Source organism: Diabrotica virgifera, chromosome 7 (genome assembly GCF_917563875.1).
Source record: "Diabrotica virgifera virgifera chromosome 7, PGI_DIABVI_V3a".
NCBI classification, from domain to species: domain Eukaryota; kingdom Metazoa; phylum Arthropoda; class Insecta; order Coleoptera; family Chrysomelidae; genus Diabrotica; species Diabrotica virgifera.
Window position 1 is genome coordinate 248,747,037 of NC_065449.1, and position 23,419 is coordinate 248,770,455.

General features: G+C 31.9%; 2 protein-coding genes across 4 annotated transcripts in view; one reads left to right on the forward strand and one right to left on the reverse strand.

The window, feature by feature from the left end:
• LOC114325241 (very-long-chain (3R)-3-hydroxyacyl-CoA dehydratase) overlaps positions 1-21,587 on the reverse strand; it is a 51,753-nt gene extending 30,166 nt beyond the window's left edge. Inside the window, exons 1-2 of the mRNA XM_028273241.2 lie at positions 21,380-21,587; positions 21,206-21,322 (exon numbers count right to left, since the gene is read on the reverse strand). Of these exons, the coding sequence (XP_028129042.1) occupies positions 21,206-21,322; positions 21,380-21,460 (198 nt within the window). The 5' untranslated portion in view covers positions 21,461-21,587. The remainder of the gene's footprint in view (positions 1-21,205; positions 21,323-21,379) is intronic.
• LOC114325242 (glycosyltransferase-like domain-containing protein 1) overlaps positions 299-23,419 on the forward strand; it is a 33,811-nt gene continuing 10,690 nt past the window's right edge. The window contains exon 1 of one of the 3 annotated variants that reach the window (XM_028273244.2): positions 299-521. In XM_028273244.2, coding sequence (XP_028129045.2) covers positions 479-521 — 43 coding nt within the window. In that variant the 5' untranslated portion in view covers positions 299-478. Of the gene's footprint in view, positions 522-21,667; positions 21,952-23,419 lie in introns of those variants that run through there. The other 2 variants (XM_028273243.2, XM_028273245.2) reach the window with 2 other exon arrangements.

Below are 23,419 nucleotides of genomic sequence, written 5' to 3' on the forward strand. Positions count from 1 at the left end.
ATCCCTACTGTAAGGACTGCCCTATAAGCCAATGTATTGTTGCCCGTATCCCGCTACTAGGAGGCACGTACTTTATCCTTGATCTACCTACTGTATAATAATATAATAAATCGTCTTTTCATGTATTTTTATCATTTTTATTAATATTTATATACATTCAAATTTTTTCTAATTCAATTATGCACTAATTTGCATAGAAAATGAATGAATGACTCATTGTGTGCAAAATACGTCTATTTTTGTATATCAGTGTATATCCGTATAATTGCGTTGCGTATATTATAATCTTTATTTTAATTTAGTTAAAGTCCTCTAACCCTAACATTAAAACATGACGAATAAAGACAAGAGAGCCCAACAAGGGGTATCTATAATGGTAATAAAAACTGTGTGACTGAAGTGACTGTGGACCACTTATTTTGTGTTAAACACATAATAGAAAAGAAAACCACTAGGAACCAAGAGGTACATTTACTTGATGTCGATAATGCATATGACAGTGTCCCCCTTAAACAACTCCGGTAAGCCTTAGTATTAAGCAGTATTATTAACATAAAATATCATAAAGGCAATTAAAGAACTACTTATAGACCAGGACTAATCTGTAAAAAAACCGTGTATTTTTGGATGTGAGAGGTGGCATTCGGATTTTTGCAGATAAAGTTAGGTGACACCTTCAGTAATAATAATTGACTTATGCTCCTTCTCAAATATGCCCGGAACAAGAATGCCCTTAGAATCAAACAAAAAATACAAAAAAAATGTTTTATTTTGCGAAAAATCGATGTTATGTAATTCCTCAAGTTCTTTGTTTATAACAATCTTATCGACATCCGGATCAACTGTTACCCAAAAAATTCGTGTTTTACGGGTCAAAATACATAAAAAAAACTTGGGTAAGTCCATCTAAATAAAGGAGCCCGTAGCACCCCTCCTGGACACAGCACTAATTTGTTTATAAGCCAAAAAATTGTTTATAACTTTAAAACATTGCTGAGGCTGCTTAAATAATCCGATTTCAATTCTGTAAAGATAGGTGGAGTGCTTCTTTATATGTAAAAAATTGACAAATCTTTGTGTGTTCTAGTTTTTGTTGTGCAAGGTTTTAAAAAATTTCAATTTTTTAAAAAAAGTTTAGATTGCATTATTATTATGCAAAATCTAGTAAGTCAATTTTAATGAAATTTGGTGGACGGTTTTAGCACATTACAAAAATTTTCTAAGCGAATTAGGAAGGTTCCAAGTGTAACCTAAGTGATGGAAAAACATTGAATAAGGACAGGCTTGTTTTGCCCCCTTATTTTATATTTATTGCTATTTTGCAGCAAGGGTGTTAAATTAAGACATTTTTAACAGGGTTGGAAAAAACCCGGGTTTTTTTAAAAGCCCAACCCGACGGATTTTTTGGGTTTTTTAGGGTTTTTTCGGGTTTTTTTGGGGATTTTCAGTTTTTTATTTAGATTTTATATATAGTTTCGGCTCTATTAAAAGTTTTACAAAAATTATGAATTTTATTGCAAAAATAATAAAATAACAAAATATGCTTACAAAATAAAGCAACTTGACATAAATAAATACATTTGGCATCACTGGCCATCAGTGCATCAGCACCTGCACTACGTCATTTGCCTCCACGCCAACAGCCGGATAATGGGGAATCACCGATATTTCTTCGGGGATTTATTTAGAGCACAAACCTCTTAATTTTGTTAATTTTAACTGTGCGATGCATTGATGAGTGCGTTTTGCCGTGGCGTTCTGGAGTTGTGAAATTACATCATTCTGAAATTATGGTAAATAACAGTAGATGTGGAAGAAAATTAGATTTCAGTTGGGCAGACGTTAACAAAATTGAAACGGAAGGAAAGCTTAAAGCCGAATGTAAACATTGTAAAATTTTAATTAGCAGCAAAATTGAAAGAATAAAAGCACACTTGCAGAAATGTGCGGTGCTAACTAAAAAAAGAGTGGCTGAACGAGCTGACGGGGACATCAATAGAATGAGTGAAATAGAAAGTTGTAGTAGTGGTGGTGGTAGCAGCAGTTTTTTTGAAGAAAGTGCATCAACGAATATACCTATTAAAAGAAAAAGACAGGCAGGTATGGTAAAATCATTAAATCATTCATTATACTATATTCTATATTTGAGAATTAATTACGTCAATTCAATAAATTCTCCGTAATTTAAATTTAGTAATTTAAAATTTTAAAATTTAACCAACGCTAACCAATTGTTATTTTTATTATTTCCTTCAATTTTGATATTGGATTCAATCTATAATATATGTATAGGGTGGTCTAACTATTTGGCAAAACTTCAAATATCTAAAATCAATAGAAAATGTCAAAATAACTAATAAGTATTAGTATACTTTGTCATATATCGAATTATCGAAATCATAAAGGGGTGTCAAAGTTTGTCAATTATTGCTGTAAAGTGTTTTCGCCGATTTTTATGTAACTTCCAGTGGCGTCGCAGAAAGTGAAAACATCATATTATGTTTATGCTACTGACTATGCCCAAACTAACACAAACTTTGACAGGATATACAGGATGTATATTTGTATATCTATATATTTTCTACCCACCCTGTGTCTGGTCTACTATAATAAGAAGAAATTTCAAGAAAAGTAACAAACATAATTAATTTTATGTAAATTGTTTTAGGTATTGAAAGCTTTGTTGTGCAGACTTCCGCAAGTGAAAAGCAGAAATTGGATATTAAAATAGCCAAATTTTTTTATGGCTGTAACATAGCATTCAATATTGCTGATAATAGGCCTTGGGCCCGCATACACAATTATTATTTATGACCACACCGTTGAAACTTTTTGTACTTGTTATTTGGGTGGAGTCGGACAAATTTTGAGCTTGGCGCATTATGGTAGTGGGGCGTTTGTCTGTCAAGCGGTGACGAAGTTGTCAATTTTATGCAAGAAAAAAATTTATTACCACATTGGTCATTCTATTTTAATCAATGGATTTTATCATATAAACAACGAAAACAATTTTGTCGGACAAAAATATTGGGGCATATGACGCGTCGGACACGCTAAATATGTCAAATTTATGAAAATAATAAATTTATTACCACATCGATAATTTTAACGGTATCTATCATAAAACCTTTTTACAATAATGTGGTAACCTTGTCGGACAATTTTCACGGGGCATATGCGCAGTCGGACGCGCCGAAGATGTCAATTTCCTGAAAATTTTTTATTTATTACCACAGATGTCATTTTTATTTTGTACTGTTCTTTTACATGTGTAATGCATATTGGATCACTTGTCGGACAAAAATAATGGGGCGTTTTGGTACAATTAAAAGAAAAAGTAATTTTTATGCATACAGGGTGTTTGGTAAAGAATGGGCCATAGCTTAACCTCAGGTTCCTGAGGTTAAAATAGGCCGATTTAAGCTAACTTACCTTAGTACAAAGTTTATAATAGCCGAGATACAGGGTGTCAAAGTTAAACTTTTTTTTTATTTATTATTGAATATTTCCTGATAGGTATGAGATAACAACATGAAATTTTATATCTGGGGGTTTCTTGAGTCGAGAAATCTAAATTTCTTACCAAAAATTATGCATTGCCCAGAGGGCGCCACATATGCCTTTCAGCACTCATTTATTACGTTCAATTTTTTTTATCCCTCACTCTGTATAATTTTGACATTAAAATTTTTATTTTCCTATTAGTTTTACTTAAAAAAGGTATACTTCTTTCATCTTCCTAAACTCAACCGTTTTCGAGATAAACGCATTTTAAATATGCGATACACCATCATTTTTAGCATAATATCATTGTAGTTACACCCAAAAAATAACTTAAAATTTATGAAAATAATAAATTTATTACCACATGGATAATTTTAACGGTATCTACCATAAAACCTTTTTTCAATAATGTGGTAACCTTGTCGGACAATTTTCACGGGGCATATGCGCAGTCGGACGCGCCGAAGATGTCAATTTCCTGAAAATTTTTTATTTATTACCACAGATGTTATTTTTATTTTGTACTGTTTTTTTACATGTGTAATGTATATTGGATCACTTGTCGGACAAAAATAATGGGGCGTTTTGGTACAATTTAAAAAAAAATAATTTTTATACATTTTTGACTTCATATTAAATTACGTATTTTTCGGCTCATATTACCCGTATGCGCGCCAATGGTGAATATTAAATTCATTAAATGGTGAATATAAATATTAGATTTTTTGATTTAGAATATAACTACTTATAACCTGATACTTGTGTCGGAAATTTTTTTTAATTGGAAAAAAAAACTACAGAACGATGTTTGTCGTTGTTCAAGGAGTATGTAAGCAAATATCAGATCACAATTTTTCTAAAATTTTCCCTCCTGTCGGAAAATTTTTTAAGAAAATTTTGGGTACAGCTCTACGTCATACCCTTTTAAATGTTTTACTTAGCGTGTGTACCAATTTTGAGCTAAATCGATTCAAAAATAACCGAGAAAACTCTTTTAAAATTTTTTGATATTACTTTCTCGTCGATAGCCTAAAAGAATTAAGTTTTCTGTTCGTTTGCCCCAAGATTTTTGTCAAACAATTACATTTTTTGTTTAAGAATAAAATTACTTGTAACTTACTACCTTTGTCGGAAAAATGGTTGTAAAGATAAGGGATACACGAATCCAGCATAATTTAAAAGTATAGTTTATCAATAAAAATTAAATTTTTTGTCCGACTTTGGATTTGCCCCAATATTTTTGTCGGACACTTAGATTTTTTGATTTGGAATATAACTACTTATAACCTGATACTTGTGTCGGAAATTTTTTTTTATTTCGAGAAAAAAAAACTACAGAACGATATTTGTCGTTGTTCAAGGAGTATGTACGCAAATATCACATCAAAATTTTTCTAAAATTTTCCCTCTTGTCCGAAATTTTTTTGGGAAAATTTTGGGTACAGCTCTACGTCATACCCTTTTAAATGTTTTACTTAGTGTGTGTACCAATTTTCAGCTAAATCGATTCAAAAATAACCGAGAAAAACTGTTTTAAAATATTTTTGGATAATACCTCCTCGTCCATAGCCTAAAAGAATTAAGTTTCCTGTTCGTTTGCCCCAACATTTTTGTCAGACAATTAAATTTTTTGTTTAAGAGTATAATTACTTGTATCCTACTACTTTTGTCGGAAAAATGGTTGTAAAGATAAGGGATGCACGAACCCAGAATATTTTAAAAGTATAGTTTATTAATAAAAATTCAATTTTTTGTCCGACTTTGGATGTGCCCCACTATTTATGTCGGGCACTTAGATTTTTTGATTTGGAATATAACTACTTATAACCTGATACATGTGCTGAAATTTTTTTTTAATTCGATAAAAAAATACAGAACGATGTTTGTCGTTGTTCAAGGAGTATGTACACAAATTATCAGATCACAATTTTTCTAAAATTTTCCCTCTTGTCGGAAATTTTTTTAAGAAAATTTTGGGTTCCGATCTACGTCATACCATTTAAATGCTTTACTTAGTGTGTGTACCAATTTTCAGCTAAATCGATTCAAAAGTAACCGAGAAACACTGTTTTAAAATTTTTTTTTGATAATTCCTCGTCGATAGCCTAAAAGAATTAAGTTTTCTGTTCGTTTGCCCCAACATTTTTGTCAGACAATTATATTTTTTGTTTAAGAATATAATTACTTGTAACCTACTACTTTTGTCGGAAAAATGGTTGTAAAGATAAGGGATACACGAACCCAGCATAATTTGAAAGTATACTTTACTAATAAAAATTAAATTTTTTGTCCGACTGTCGAGTTGCCCCAATATTTTTGTCCGACACTTTGATTTTTTGATTAAGAATATAATTACTTATAACCTACTAATGTTGTCGGAAAAATGGTTGTAAATAAAAAAATTTCAGGAAACTGACATCTTCGGCGCGTCCGACTGCGCATATGCCCCGTGAAAATTGTCCGACAAGGTTACCACATTATTGTAAAAATGTTTTATGGTAGATTCTGTTAAAATTAGCCATGTGGTAATAAATTTATTATTTTCATAAATTTGACATATTTAGCGTGTCCGACGCGTCATATGCCCCAATATTTTTGTCCGACAAAATTGTTTTCGTTGTTTATATGATAAAATCCATTGATTAAAATAGAATGACCAATGTGGTAATAAATTTTTTTCTTGCATAAAATTGACAACTTCGTCACCGCTTGACAGACAAACGCCCCACTACCATAATGCGCCAAGCTCAAAATTTGTCCGACTCCACCCAAATAACAAGTACAAAAAGTTTCAACGGTGTGGTCATAAATAATAATTGTATATGCGGGCCCAAGGCCTATAATAAATTATTCAAGGACATGATCTGCGCATTGAGACCTGGATATGATCCACCTAGCCGCAAGAAAGTATCAGGAGAGCTGTTAGATACAGTTTATAAGGAAATAGAAGAAACCCTGAAAAGTGAACTCAGTGCTGAAGACGTTAGCTTCACAATGATGCAGGATGGATGGTCCAGTATTAAGAATGACCCTATAATTGCTACGAGTATTCATACTGGCGAACATAGTATATTGATTGATGCTGTGGAGCCTTCTGATGAAAAAAAAAACTGCTTTATATTGTTCTGAAATAGCTAAAAAAAATATTGAATATATTAAAGAAACTTGTAATAAAGATGTTTTTGCTATATGTACCGATAATGAGGCAAAAATGGTCAATATGAAAGACATTTTGAAGGAAACTTATCCAAATTTACTAACATATGGGTGTTCCTCTCATTTAATGAATTTATTAGAAACATATGTTACACCCAAAACAGTTACCAAGCACATAATTGAGGTCCATAAATATTTTAGAAATAAACATTTACCACATGGGTGGCTTAAAGAAAAAAAGGGTCTAATGCCTCAGCTACCCAATGAAACCCGTTGGAAATCACATGAAGCCTGTCTTGCAACATTTATAAGCAACTATCACATATATGTTGAAATAAGGACAGAGAAGGAGCAAGAATTTGATAAAAATATCTCCAAAATATTAGATAATGTCGCCATATACACTGTGTCCGTAAAGTATGGAACAAATTCATTTTTAGCTAAACAGAGCATTTTAAGAAATAATCCTGAAACACGTCGATTTTTGATTTTAATTTACCGTATTTTAAAATAATATTCTAATACACAGGGTGAATTACTTTCGAGGAATGACGTAATGGAACACCCCCATTTTTTCTCATTTTTCGGATTACTCTAGCTGAGCTGATTCCAAAAATGTATCACATGTTGATTCAAATTGGTACAGGGTGGACAAAAATACAATAGTTTTGTGTGTGCTCATAATATTAAATTTTAATTAATTTTTGATATTAAATTAAAATATTAAATTAAACAATATCAAAAATTAATTAAAATCAAAATTAATTAAAATATAAAAAATACAATAAGTATTTTTGATAATATTGTTAATTTAACTAACGCGTTACTTTATGAACACACACAAAGCTATTGTATTTTTGTCCACCCTGTACCAATTTGAATCAACATGTGATACATTTTTGAAATCAGCTCAACTAGAGTAATCCGAAAATTGAGACAAAATGGGGGTGTTCCATTTAAAAAAAAATGACGGTGACGTCATTACTCGAAAGTAATTCACCCTGTATAGTAGAATATTATTTTAAAATACTGTAAATTAAAATCAAAAATCGACGTGTTTCAGGATTATTTCTTAAAATGCTCTGTTTAGCTAAAAAAGAATTTGTTCCATACTGTACGGACACAGTGTATAGAGAGGCTCTGTATTTGCAAAAACAACTTGCCGTTATTGTGAAAGCTCTAGACAGATTCCAAAGCGATTCTGTAAACATTTCTGATGCAGTAGAAATATGGAAAGATGCCCTCGACCATGATTTGTTACAGTCATACAGACAAGAAATAAAAAAGAGATATGACTTTGCCATTCAACCATTTCACCTTTTTGCAAATACTATGGATCCCAAATACATGGGAAGACGACTTACAGGGGAAGAAGAGGAAACAGTCGAACAATGGGTTGCATCGAATCTTTCTGATGAGTTTTTGGCAGTGATGTTATCATTCAAGATTAAGGATACATATATGTTCCCCGCAACACTTTTCAAAGAAGAACTTGTCAAACAATTCTCAACAAAGAAATGGTGGAAGCTGATATCAATAAAAAATAAAAAACAAATAAAATACCAGATGAATTTTGTATTTATATGTTATCTTTGTTCTAATGTCCAGCTTCATCTGCATCTATTGAGCGGATTTTTTCTTCATATGGATTAATATGGACTAAGCTTCGCATTACCTAACAGACTAGGTACCGATAGAGCTGCAAACTTGGTAAACAAAATGGCAAAATTCTCAACAAAGAAATGGTGGAAGCTGATATCAATAAAAAATAAAAAACAAATAAAATACCAGATGAATTTTGTATTTATATGTTATCTTTGTTCTCATGTCCAGCTTCATCTGCATCTATTGAGCGGATTTTTTCTTCATATGGATTAATATGGACTAAGCTTCGCATTACCTAACAGACTAGGTACCGATAGAGCTGCAAACTTGGTAAAAATATATAATCATTTAAGAACCGAGTCCTCGTCCTCGACCGAGTCTAACGAATAACGAATGGGAATTGGGAATGTGACAAAAATACAGATTCTGATTTTCCTGATAACTATAACTAATATGCTTTGCTGATGCTTTGTTTAACAAGAAACTTGTTTATTTTTTTATTTGTCTATATACCATGTTTAAAATAAGTGTTTTATTAGTCTAGTTTCAGTTTCTCTCGTTTTGTATTCACCTACTACTTACTTCATGGTATTTATGCTAGTTTTTGTTTTTATTCAGAAATAAATATATGTATATGACGTTCATTCAACTGAAAATTTGCTATTTTTGAAAAAACCCCAAAAAACCCAATAATAGTGGGTTTTATCAATTGAAAAAACCAGAAAAAGCCCACTGGGTTTTATAAGATGGGGAACTTATATGCCAACCCTGATTTTTAACCAATCGTATCTGATATAAAATTTAATTATCTTTGTTTTATTACTATACGACTTTGTTCCAAAATGAATCGTTTTAAAGTTATAAGCAAAGAAAGTAGAAAAAAACGAAATTTTTTGAAATTTTTAAATATTTTATTTTTTTTGTTAATGTTCCGGGCATATTTGAGAAGGAGCATAAGTCAATTTTATTAACGAAGTTATCACCTAACTTTATCCGCAAAAATCCGAATGCCACCTTTCACATCCACCTAAAAACAGATCCTTCCTGGTATATTAATAATAACCAGGCTCGAGTAAAACTAGGAAATAAACTCTCCGAAAATTCATGGTAGCTAAAGGCTTAAAACAGGGTTATTGCATATTGCATCTTACAAACGCTTTTTAAAATTTACCTTAAAGAGACATTGATGATATGGAACAGAAAATGTGAAGGAATACGAGTATTCCACTAAACAACAATAAAACGCTACAAACACTGCTCTTCGAATGTTCTGCAAAGGACCAAGATGATTTGGAATACATGACAAGGAAACTCATGGAAGATTACAGTAAATGGGGACTAAAAGTAGATGTAAATAAAGCAGAAACTATGTGCATGGGGGGAAAGGGTTAAAACAGGACATAATATTACACAGTGGAGAACACAATCAGGTCTTATGAAAAATGTTTAAATTTATTTAATATCTAGGCTTACATATTCCCAATGATGGCACGGTGGACCATGCAATACAGTATAGGAACATACAGGGTATGAGAGCAATATCAATACTAAATTGGGTCCTCTGGAATCAAAAGACAATATTAAAAGCCATTAAGAAAAAAATATTTAACATCATAATCCTGAGCAGTATATCCTATGGCAGTGAAGTCTGGTAAATAAAAACTAGAACAGAGCAAATGCTAAAAGCAACAGAATGGACTTTTGGTAAAGTAAATCCGGAGACAACGAATAATAAATTGAATCATCAACATCATTCTCTTTGCCTTATCCCTATGCGGGGTCGGCTTCCCTAATTGCATTTCTCCACACAATTCTATCTTGGGCCATATAAATGTTAATCCCCTTTACCAACATGTCCTGCCTTATTGTCTCCCCCCCCCCCAGGTCTTCCTTGGTCTTCCTCTCCTACTCCTTCCAGGAATCTGCACTTCAGCTATTCTTCGTATTGGGTGATTAACGTCTCGACGTTAATCACCCAATTGAATTCACCCGGTTGAACATGACCAAACCATCTTAACCTATGCTCTCTCTCATTTTGGCATCAATTGGTGCCACACCTAGACTTCCCCTAATATACTCATTTCTAATTTTATCCTTCTTTGTCACTCCACTCATCCATCTAAGCAGTCTCATATCCGCCACATGCATTCGTTGTTCCTCTTTCTTTTTCACTGCCCAACATTCAGTTCCGTACATCATAGCCGGTCTTATGGCTGTTTTATAGAATTTTCCCTTCAGCTTCATTGGAATTTTCTGTCACACAACACACCACTCGCTTCTTTCCACTTCATCCATCCAGCCCTAATTCTACTGCAAGCACCTCCATCTATTTCTCCATTACTCTGTAATACCGATCCTAGGTACTTAAAACTATTGCTTTTCACAATCATTTCACCATTTAAAGATACCATATTATTTGTAGTAACTCCATCTTTAATTGAACATTCCAAATACTCTGTTTTTGTCCTACTAAGTTTTAAACCTTTTTCTCCAGAGTTTGTCTCCACTGTTCCAGTTTTTGTTGTACGTCTCTTTCACGATTTCCTATTAACACTACATCATCAGCATACATCAGGCACCATGGAATCCTTGTAGTTTCGCTGTTATCTGGTCCAAAACTTCTTCTTCTTCTTCTTCTTTTATATAGGCAGTGCTGCCTGTTTTTCTTCAACGGTGCCTTTCATTCTGCCCCTAAGTTGTCATTCTATCTTTTCCTTGGGCGTCCTATACTTCTCCTGCCTAACGGTGACTTGTCCCTGGCTATTCTTACTATCCTTGATTCAGACATCCTGCTTATGTGCTCATTCCACTCTTCTTTTCTGTCCTTTGCCAGGTATTTATATTGTCTACCCCACATATGCGTCTGATTTCCTCACTTCTTACCCTATCCTGTAGTCCTTTTCCAGCAATCCTTCTTAAGATCTTCATTTCGTTGGTTTCCAGATGTCTTCGTGTTTTGTTTGTATCTGGTCTTGTTTCGGCCGTGTAAGTCATAACTGGCCTAATAACTGACTTATATATTCGGGCCTTTGTTTCCAATCTTAGGTGTTTGTTTTTCCAAATTGTGTCGTTTAGGCATCAGGCCGTTCTACTGGCTTTAATTATTTGGTCTTTTACCTCTTCTTCGATATTGTTGTCGGCTGATAGATTAATTCCCAGATATTTGAAAGTCATTACTTGTTGTATAATTTGATTGTCTAACTCCAATTTGCATCAAAGAGGTTCTTTGGCAATTACTAAGCTTTTTGTTTTTTGGGCTGATATTTTCATATTCATTTCTTTTGTGTTAATGTTGAACTCGTGCAATAATCTTTGTAGGTCGTCTTCGCACTCTGCTACTAACACGGTGTCATCGGCGTAACAGAGTATTTTTATCTCTCTATTGCCCATTTTGTACCCTCTTTTTTTCTTCAATTGCTTTATTATTGCATCCAATATTATGTTAAACAGTAGAGGGCTTAGTGAATCTCCTTGCCTGATTCCTGTGTTTGTTTCTATGGGTTCTGTTATTATTCCATTGACTTTCCATTATAACAAAAAATTTTAATTTGTTTAAATAAACATTGTTTAAATAATTATACAGCTTTCAAATGAGAATTATTGTGTTTTTAACGTTAAAAGATACACTTGTAGTAAGTTTATCTAAAAAAAGTCTACAACTGGAAAAAATATGTAGCTTTCTTTTCTTATAAATAAATTAATCTATTATAACAAAACAAAAGCAAGCTTGACATTTAATAATGCGTTAGTTAGATGGCTCTACTCGAGTTACTTGGGAACAAAAAAAGAATAAAGAAAATTGCTCCACGGGAAGCCGGGAAAATGCATTTTCTTAACGTATACCGATTTTGAATTTTGAGATTACATTTTCTCGAACCTAATTTTTGACTGGAATTTTGCTATTTTTAACAATTTTCACTCGTAATATCGATAGTTTTTATTATAATAATATATGTTATGAGTATTTTAAACATATGAAAATTGGTTTGAAGAAAGAGGACAAAAATAAAAAGGTGATGGTTCAAAAATTATGATCCTATTGTTTATATCTTTGCCGTAAATGCCGGTCAACTTTGACCGGTTGTATCTCAGGAACCACTCATCACAATTAAAAGTTTTTTCTGTTAAAAGAAGCGTCCTGCCGCTTTTTTTCTAATACCGTTTTCATTATTTAATTTAATTTATTATTTCCCGAGATATTCTATTTGTTTATAAGCTAAAAAATTGTTTATAATTTTAAAATATTCCCGAGGCCGCCTAAATAGTCCAATTTTAATTCTGTAAAGTACATTAGATAGGTACAGTATCTATTTATACAAAAATCATAGTTATTCTTATGTATCATAATTATTGTGGTTATTATAGCGACCATAAATTTTTAATTAACAATTCAATTGTTACTAAACTGTTTATTCAATTTTTATCGGCTTCTGGAATTATAATCTATACGAAAAGAGCTTTTATATTGCCAAGTTATTTAATTATTGACAAACAATTACTTATCTAAAATTTTAGTTGAAAATTAAAGATTTTGTTGGAAAACCCGCATTTTCCGGGGAAAATTTTCGTCGAAATAAATTAGGAAAAACACGTCTCGATGCAGAATTTAATTACGGTGAATTTTTATTTGGGTGTTTTTGGTGTAAAGTTAAAATCTTTGGAGTTATAGAGCAAAGCTTGAAAAAAACACGATTTTCGGGCGCCATTTTGTTTATAAAAAAAGTAACACACTATCTGCGGACTTTGCATACCTATATTATTAATATATAGGGACATAAGATTCAATTCCAGCAATAAAATTGCTGGTAAATAACTTTTTCTTGTATTTTGCGAATTAGCCCAGAGTATCAAGTGAAAAATCATTTTCAGTGTTAAAGCGAATTAGAAGTTATTCAAGGAATGGTATGAGTCAGGAGAGATTAAGTGGTCTTGGATCATTATTGGCAATCAACTCGGTTGGCAGAGGAAACTGCCCAACTTGACAGGAGGAAAATACTAATACTTGAAAAATCTTTGAACTGTTTATGACTTTGTACAGTGCCTTAAAACTCACAATTTTAACATTAATTTTTCAAAATTTTCCGGGGAAGAATCCGGAACCCTGGAACGCCGAAGGGGGGGTTTACCTGGGGGTATTCCACCTTGTATACCAGACCCGGTAGACACCGAATATGCCTAGAATTGCTCATAGGGCCCTTCGTGTTTTTTGCAGGGGGAGCGAAAATTTGTAGATCCGGGCCTGACTGTAATAATATATTAAAATATTTCCCAGGCGCTTCTTAGTTTGATTTATCAAAAAGATTAATACAAAACAACTTGACAGCTCCGAAAACAAATAAATTACAATTACATAACATTTAAAAACAAAAAAAATAGTAGATAAACTTTTAAAATAAAAAATAGGTAACATGCTATTTACTTGCAAATAATTCTATAATATATACATGACACATCCTTATCACTTGTCCATGTTTACTGTTTAATTTTTTTTAGTGTGTATTAATTAATTTTATCAACTAAAACATTCGAGTAAGTTCCAGAACATGGTATGTTTTAAATTTTTTTCATATTAAAAACATGGTTTAATATGGATAAATTCAAATAGACAAGGCGCAAACAGCGGGTTCGTTGGAAAAAATATTCCCATGAGATTTTTTTGCATAATCACATTCGTGAGACACCCCAGAATAAGGTTCAAGAAGTCGCCCACGCGAAAAGTGGTCCAATTTTTTTTAAACATTGTTTTAACAAATTGCAAAAATCAATATTTTCGGCCTGGACAATTTTTTTTTAGGTTTTTTTTTGGAACATTCTGAACAAAAAAGATATCTTCTAATTTTTCTCTTAAGTCGATCGTTTTCGAGTTGTAAGCAATTTGAAATTGAAAAAAAACGAAAAATGGCGATTTTCAAGGCCCAAAAGCACCAGTAAAAAATATTATTTTTGATCTTAGCAAGTGCCTAAATTAAAGTTCAAACCTTCTTGTATCCGTTCCCGATGAGTATTTTGGGCTTATTTTATATTAAACTATTGTTTTTTATTTGTTATTGCAGCGCTTATTACAGGGCGGGCACTCGGGCTGTCGCGCGTCTGGACTATATTATATTATGTAGCTCGGGCGTTCTCGGCGCTTTTTGAAGTTATACAGTGCCGGCAAAAAAAATCTTTACATTGCCAAATAAATCACCAAATTTGAAGACAATTTGCATGCGTTCTGTCTGCGCTTGGTGGGGAGGGTAGGGGAGGGGGGATAGCGTATTTGCGACGGCAATTATCTGTAGTTTACGGACCGCTTGGCTTATTTAGGGTATTCTGCGCGTTTGCACTGTAAACAGTTGGCTTTGTGTGGGTAATCAGTGTTAAATTTCTTCTCATTTACCGCGTAAAGTTGTGATCGTCAAATTCTAAATTGAACTGACAAATATGGGTCAAAAGAGACTCACAAAAGAGGAGAAGGTTGGTGCTTTCACATTACTGGAGAAAGGAGACTCTATAATTACCGTAGCATGTGATATTGGTGCTTCAAGAGGGCCTATTTATCAACTAAAACGTTGCAGCCGAAAGTTTCAGTTGATAAATAGCCACTCTTGAAGCACCAATATCACGTGCTACGGTAATTACAGAGTCTCATTTCTCCAGTAATGTTAAAGCACGAACCTTCTCCTCTTTTGTGAGTCTCTTTTGACTCATATTTGTCAGTTCAATTTAGAATTTGACGATCTCAAACGTGACGCGGTAAATGAGAAAAAGTTTAACACTGACTACCTACACAAAACTAACTGTTTACAGTGCAAACGCGCAGAATAACCTAAATAATCCAAGCGGTCCGTAAACTACAGATAATTGCCGTCGCAAGTACGCTATCCCCCTTCCCCTCCCCTCCCCTCCAAGCGCAGGCAGAACGCATGCAAATTGTCTGCAAATTTGGTGATTTATTTGGCAATGTAAACATTTTTTTGCCGGCACTGTACTTCTTTAGGCGCGATTGAGAGTAAAATTTCATAATACTGCGCGCATGCGCACACAGACAGTATGGCGTTTAGTTGCTAAATCTTTCAAGTTATGTATAAATATATCAGTGCAAGAAAAGGTGTGAAAAGAATATATTAGTGTCTTCCTCAGGAGTAAGATGAGTATTATTAAAACATTTTATTGTATATTTATTATACTTCACCTTGTCTGTTTGTTACCGTGAATTGTCATTAGGTACGTCCGAACCGATACAGATACAGTCCTCGTAGCGTATTTGGTATAGCATTCGGCCAGAGATCGAGAGGTCTTGAGTTCGAGTCCGGAGCAATCCTATACTTTTTTTTATTTTTTGAAAGCGGTAAGCACAAAATTAGTTTGGTGTTTAAAAAAAATACCAAATGAATTTAAAACAAACTATTTAAAGTACATATATTTATTTTAAAAAAATCATATAATAGAAGTATAACTTCTTACGTATGTACAAAGTACACACACATTCTTTTTTATATATGTATGTATACTTGTTAAATATACATACGTTTTTGGTAACCATGTTTTTTAGTTTTTATAAATGAATATGATTTTTTGATGTTTATTATAATTTTTGAAAGTATAAATAACAATTAAAAAATTAATAAAGCAATCGAAATTTTACAAATGTGTAGCAACTAGCAAAAAATTTTTTTTTAGTTTTTATCATTGAGATCTAAAATATTTTAAGATTAAAATTAAATTTAGTAATTTTTAAGATTAAAATTTTAAAGTATAATTTGAATGGAAAATCGCCGATATCAAAAATATACTACTTAATTATTTAGTTATAGTTTACGAATATATCGCTGACCTGCATTAAACCTGTACGATGCAACAGGTGCCTGCTTGTATTTTGCGGTGTATACTTAGTGTTACCAACTCAAATTCAGTCGAATTCGGCACAATGCTGAAAAAAATACCTGAAATCCGGGACTTTTCAATGAAAATCAGGCCATTTTTATGTTGACAATGATATTTTTGATGGGATTAAGCCACAATATTCTCTGCTTCACTTTCAATCCGGAAATCGTTCTCAAACTTTGAGAAAAATTAGAAAATCAACTGACGGATTTCCAAGTAAATGTAACCTTAAATTAATATAAAAAATTAATTATCATTACAGTCAATTGTGGCTTAATCCCACCAAAAATATAATTGTCAAACATGCCACAAGAAAACAACTTCAGAACATTTTTATGTTGATTACATCTTACTATCATATTTGTTGAACAATTTATGAATTTCAGAGAAAGAAGAAAGCCTTTTAAAACCAAAAATATTTTCTCGTCCTACCAATTCAGTGTGATGTGAACTCTTGGAAGAATAATGTATTCTATATTTCAAAATATAATTTTACCAAAATGTTGAGAATTCGGATGTCCCGGAAGCCTTGTCCGGGATGCCGGGACACAACTTCGTAATTCGGGCCATGTCCCGGATTTTTCGGACTAGTTGGTCACACTAGTATACTGTATATGAATCAACTCGATTTATTAATCAGTTCAGTGTTGCCCATAATATACAAAAGTATTTAGCAACTCCTGTATATCTTCAAAAATTATAATAAACATCAAAAAATCATATTGATTTATAAAAACTAAAAAACATGGTTACCAAAAACGTATGTATAGTTAACAAGTATAAAAAAGCGCCGAGAACGTCCGAGCTACATAATATAATATATTCCAGACGCGCGACAGCCCGAGCGCCCGCCCTATCATAAGCGCTGCATTAACAATTAAAAAACAATAGTTTAAAATAAAATAAGTCCAAAATACTCACCGGGAACGGATACAAGAAGGTTTGAACTTTAATTTAGGCACTTGATAACCTGAAAAATAATATTTTTTACTGGTGCTTTTGGGCCTTGAAAATTGCCATTTTTCGTTTTTTTTCAATTTTAAATTGCTTATAACTCGAAAATGATCAACTTTAAAGAAAAATTACAAAGTGACCTTTTTTGTCCAGAATGGTCCAAAAAACCTAAAAAACTGTCTAGGCCGAAAACATTGATTTATGCAATTTGTTTTAAAAAAATTTGGACCACTTTTCGCATGGTCGACTTCTTGAAGCTTATTCTGGGGTATCTCACGAATGTGATTATGCAAAAAAATCTCAAGGGAATATTTTTTCCAACGAACCCACCGTTTTCGCCTTATCTAAAACGGAAAAATTGTTAACAGTAAAATTTTAATAATTTTAATTAAATAAAGTGTTTTAAATGCTGAAAAACTCTGTAATTTTATTGAGCTAAAAAGTGTGTGAATCAATAATTTTTTTAGATTTAACTGATTTTTTTATAATTTTAAATTTATACAAAATCATCTTCTCGCCAAATTTTTTTTTATTTTTTGAAGTGAAAGTAAATAACTTCAAGAATACTTTCTGGAAATTTCAGATTGTTCGGAGCAAAATTACCGGAAATAGAGCATGTTAAATATTCCCACCTTCGACTGGCTTTGCAGCAGTTTCGCGCCAGCATGCTTGGGCATAGTGAGAAACATTCAAGAGCTGGTTCCCTTCTCTTTGTAAATTACTTTATGATTTGACAGAAAAAAAAAAGAAATTGAAAAAAAAAGTTGTCAAAACTTTAAATGTGTTTTTGTCAAAACTGCTTTTTTCAAAGGAGGTGGACATTGTAATTCAAGAACTCCTTGACCGATCCACCAGAAATTTGGCACAGATTTTCTTTAGACATTTCGTAAGTTAACACTGTCCAGATTCTTTTTGTTTTGTGCTTACTTTTTGTTCAACAATAATAAATATGTTGATTTTCATCCTTTTTTGGAGAAAATTTCGTTATTTTGACTTCTGAGCAGTACCAAAAACTTAAAAATCATTAAAACTAAAAAAACTCCACAACGTTACCTCGACAAACTCATAAGCTAATATAATATTTTTTAATTTTTTGTTTCACATGATCCAATATGACGAGTTCTGATGTCCACAGCAAAATCCATTTTTTTTTTGGAGATGTCTGTAAAAATTTGCCACTGTTGTCTTATTTTTCAATATTTTACCTTGAAATTTTTTTTGTATATTCTTTGAATTGTACTAAATGTGTTTCTTTAATTTAAAAATAAAATAATTCTTCCATAGTTTAAAAAAAATCAAAAAACGTGCTTGAAATGTTGATTTCAAACCATACCCTCCCCTTAAAAAAAGCAGAAAAAAGGCTGGATGGAAGAATGAAAAGGGTAAAAGAAATGCTTGATATAGCTTGTGGTTAAGCTTGTGTATAAAAAGAAGATTAACTCTTGCTTGGGCAGCCTACGGAGCGCTGAGAAACATATTTAGGAGCAGTATACCGATCAGTTTAAAAAGACAAGTGTTTGATCAATATGTGCCACTGGTAACGACATATGGAGCAGAGACACTGACTCTAACCAAGGCAATAGTGTCGAAAATTATGGTTGCTCAAAGACGTATGGAAAGATCCACGCTGGGCATAACCCTACAGGATAAAATAAGAAACGAAGATCTCAGACAAAGAACCGGTATCACAGATATTATAGAACGTGTCACCAAGCTCAAATGAAACTGGGCAGGACACGTCGCCTTGCTAGGAAGTTGGAAGGACTCAAGATAGACACGAAAGCTAGTGGAATGGAGACCAAGAGAACATAAACGCAGTAGAGGAAGGCCGCCTACACGATGGACAGATGATATCAGCAGGGCCCCCGTAACCGAGCGTGCAACGCGTGCGGCGCACGCGGGCGTAACCCCAAAGGGGCGCCAAACCGAAGGTTTGGTAAATAAGAAATATAAATTACACAATTTTAAATTATTATTTTGAGTGTCGCTTTAGTTTACATCATCTGTTAATAAACATCAAATCACACTCCTTGACGAGTAGAAACATAAACGAGTAGAAACACCCATAAAACGCAACTTAGCAGTTTTACTCCAACAAAAACACAACTTGCTGAATCAAGCAGTTTTACTCGTATAAAGTAAATCGAATTTATGATAATCACCCTTAAGTAAACAAATACCTATTCTATGAATTATGATTATGTATTTGACTTGAGTATCTTTTCCCTTCTCGTCTATGCGTTTATTAGGCACAAACATTATTTACTGTTACTGGTGAACGGGTGGTTTCCTGCAGTGAAAGGTTTAAAATTTTATTTTATATTGGCGTTAATAATTACCTACGACTATTATTGCAATATCCGTTGGGTTTGTTCTGCCCTGATTTTAAACTTTTGTTTTCGTGTAAAAAATATTGGACAATCTTTTTTATTTGTTGTTATTTTAAGTGGTGTGGATGTGGAAATTAAATTAATTGTGAAAATGGTAAGTATCACAATCATTGCATAGAATAATAATAATTCATTTTAAATAGTTATAATCGGGTTTCCTCTAATAAAATCCACAATTTACAATTTATTAAAAAAAAAAGAAAATAATTAAGGCATTGTGTCTGCGTAACTTGGAACCAGATGGGAAACTTTTTTATTATTAATTTTAAGGAAAAAATTTATTCTTCATAAAATGCTTTGCATAGTCTAAAAACTAAAATACAACCAAATATAAAATTGTGTCAATCTTATAACTATCAAAAATATGAATTTCGAACAAGAGTACCTTATATTTCACAATATCGAAAATTATTATTATGAAAAGTTGTTTGGAATTAATTAAAAACTATGTTTTAATATGCGATTACATCCTTTTAATTGAAATTTTTTTCTCAAATTACAGATACCCAACGCCCTTTTCATTTATTACGAATAATGCGATAACTCTTTTATTGTTATTGATTAATTAATTAATAATAATAAAAGAGTTATCACATTATTTCTAATAACTGAAAAGGCCTAATTATTAATAATAAAAGAGTTATCACATTATTTCTAATAAACGAAAACGGCGCTGTTGAAAAGTACAATTAATGTACGATAAAAAGTTCTTTCTAAAAAGCTTTGCATGGTCTAAAATCTAAGATGCAGCTATCAAATCCTATTAAAATTTTTTCAATTTTATATGAGATATATGTAAAAAAAATATGAGTTTCGATCAAAAGTAAAGTGTCTTTCTATATCACAATATATTTCAATTAGAAGGGTGTAATTTCATATAGAAACATAGTTTTTAATGCTGAACAACTGTTCATAATAACTTTTCAATATTGTGAAAACTAAACGTACTTTGCTCTTGACTGAAATTCATATTTTTTGACATACCTCGTATCAGATTCATAAAATTTGATATTTGATGGTTGCATTCTGAGTTCTGGACAATGCAGACCTTTTTATGAAGAATAACTTTTTCTCGTAAAACATAAAACAGTTTCCTATATGGTTACTAGTTATGTAGACACCCTGTATAAAATTTGTTTGAAAACTTTGAAATGACAAAATATTGTTGTTTATTTACTTAAATGTATATGTTTAATTTAATATGCAGGGTGCTTCATTAATGTTGCAAATAATTTAAGAGGAAAGGCGCAAAATGTAGCCTGTCAGAATTTTCAATGTGTTTTAAATGTATTCATTTTTTTGGAATCCTGAGAAAACTAAATAAGTATTTTTTTAAATTTTTAACACAGAATGAAAGATAACGTTATTGCTGAGGGCCGATAGTCCCTTAAAATAAATAAAAAGTTTCTTTTGAATTAAATATTTGCAATTATTAAAAATCACACTAAATTTTCTCTTTTATTTTCACCCCCGTAACTTATTAAAATAAACATTATAGAAGTTTTCGGGGACTTTCGGCCTCAGTAATAATGTAGTCTTTCATTCTGGGTTTAAATTTTTGAAAAATGTTTATTAATTTTATATGTATTTGTATAGTAGATTGAAAGGGCGCTAAAATATGTCCCTATGTCCAGCAGTGGACGTAAATTGGTTGGATGATGATGATAATAGTTTCTACGTGTAGTTAATACTTATATTCTAACAAATACTGCTAAGGAAAGATTACTTACATGATGATCTACATTGGAATGAAAATCAATAACAAATTCGTAGTCCTTCAAACCCTGAGCTCCTCGCCCCTGTGTATGGAATTGCAATTGTCTGTTGTTTAAAAGAATCTCTGGTTCCTAAAAAATCGATACATTAGATACATTATATTATTTTATAAGGGTTAAAGGTCTCACCTTTACATCTTTCAAGTCGACTTTCAAAAAGAGATTACTCTCGTTTTGAGCCCAATACACGAAGGGGCTTAAGGCCACCATGATTTGAAACAATTAAGTATTGTAATTATTGTAGACGACTACAATTTGTTAAAACTTTTCTGTGATAAATACTTAAACATAACTTAACTAAAATAATTCAATCGTTGACATAACCTTGATATTATACTTTAAGTACTTTAATAATTAAATACCCTGACAAGACCATTTTGGCATAAGAATGTCAACTAGAAAAAGAAGAAATGTTTATTCTAACCAATAAATTTATTTGTAGTGTGTAAAATAAATAATAAATATTATTTTAAACTATTTTCTTACATATTTTCTGTTTTATATATTAACTTTTAAAACTACAAATTTCGCTTAATATGAATTGTTGCAAAATTATGTACTAAATAACTATTTATATTTATGTAAATTTAATGAGTGATAAAGATTCACAGTGCAGTTAGATATGAATAATACAGATATTATAATAATAGAACCTTTTTATGGTGGTTCGCATAAAATTCTCATTGATAGTATTACCCATAGTAAGTAATATAATTATTGTTATCAACATTCTTTCTACAACTCATAGTGGGTCTTGACCTGGTATTGGATCAGCTTCTATTCCTTGCTATCCTTCAGTTTGGTTTTCCAATTTCGTACTCTTAATATGTACTTGTAAGTCCTCTTCCAACTGGTCCTTAAATCGTGCTCTGGATCTGCTTCTGCTTATCTGTTCATCCAGTCTTCAGTTATAAATGTGTTTCGATAGCTTAATTTCATTCGTTCTCTCTAAGTGGCCTAGCCACTGTTTATTTTAATGGACCTACTAATACTGCGTTTACTATAAAGGTAATCAAGCTCAAAATTATAGCAACTATGTGATAATCCGTTTTCCTGCAAGCCTTTATAAAGGACACCGCACACATCTTATGGAAAATATAATGTCACTCAAATTCAATAAAATTTATATGAAAAGATTCGTTTCAAATTAACGGTCAATTCTTATCATTGCGCCAACTCTGAATTTTCAATAATAAGAGCAGAAATTGATATAAATAAATCTGAAATCAAATGGGTACGTACATAAGTTAGAGAGAGAAAAAATATTTTAAAATACCCAAATTATCGGTACTCCATAAATCAGCGAATTAGTTTCACTAATCCGCTTAGGCCCAGCGGGATTTAAGCTGTTTTGAATAGCACCCAAAGCAATAGTGATTGTAACTGACACTTTATGGACTCCAAAAATGTGATTTCGATAAACTTTAATTGCAATTTGCGCCGTAATTAATCATAATTAAGAGTTGGGCGCAATGATAAGAATTGACCGTTAATTTAAAACTCATCTATTCGTATCAATTTTATTGAATTTGAGTGACATTATATTTTCCATAAGATGTGTGCTGTGTCCTTTGTCTGAAGATTTTACATTCAAAACAGCCTAAACATTTTTTTATCCCTTTTTGTCATCATCCACGTTTCTGATGCTTAAGTGAGAACGGGCTTGATAAGAGTTCCGTATATCAATCCTCTGTAGTTATCACAAATTGTTTGATATCATTTCTTATGAATAGGTACAATTATACAGGGTATAACAAAAATACAGGTCATAAATTTAATCACATATTCTGGGACCAAAAATAGTTCGACTGAACCTAACTTACCTTAGTACAAATATGCACATAAAAAAAGTTACAGCCCTTTGAAGTTACCAAATGAAAATCGATTTTTTCCAATATATCGAAAACTATTAGAGATTTTTTATTGAAAATGGACATGTGGCATTCTTATGGCGGTAGCATCTTAAGAAAAAATTATAGTGAAATTTGGACACCTCTTAAAAATTTTATATTATTATTGTAGTACCATTAGTTAAACACAATGTTTTAAAAATTTTTTTGCATCTTAGTACTTTTTCGAAAAGTCAGTTTTTATCGAGATATTTTGAATATATGTCAAATCCACCACATATTTGTATATGGTTAAGTACGATTATGGAGACTTGGTAAT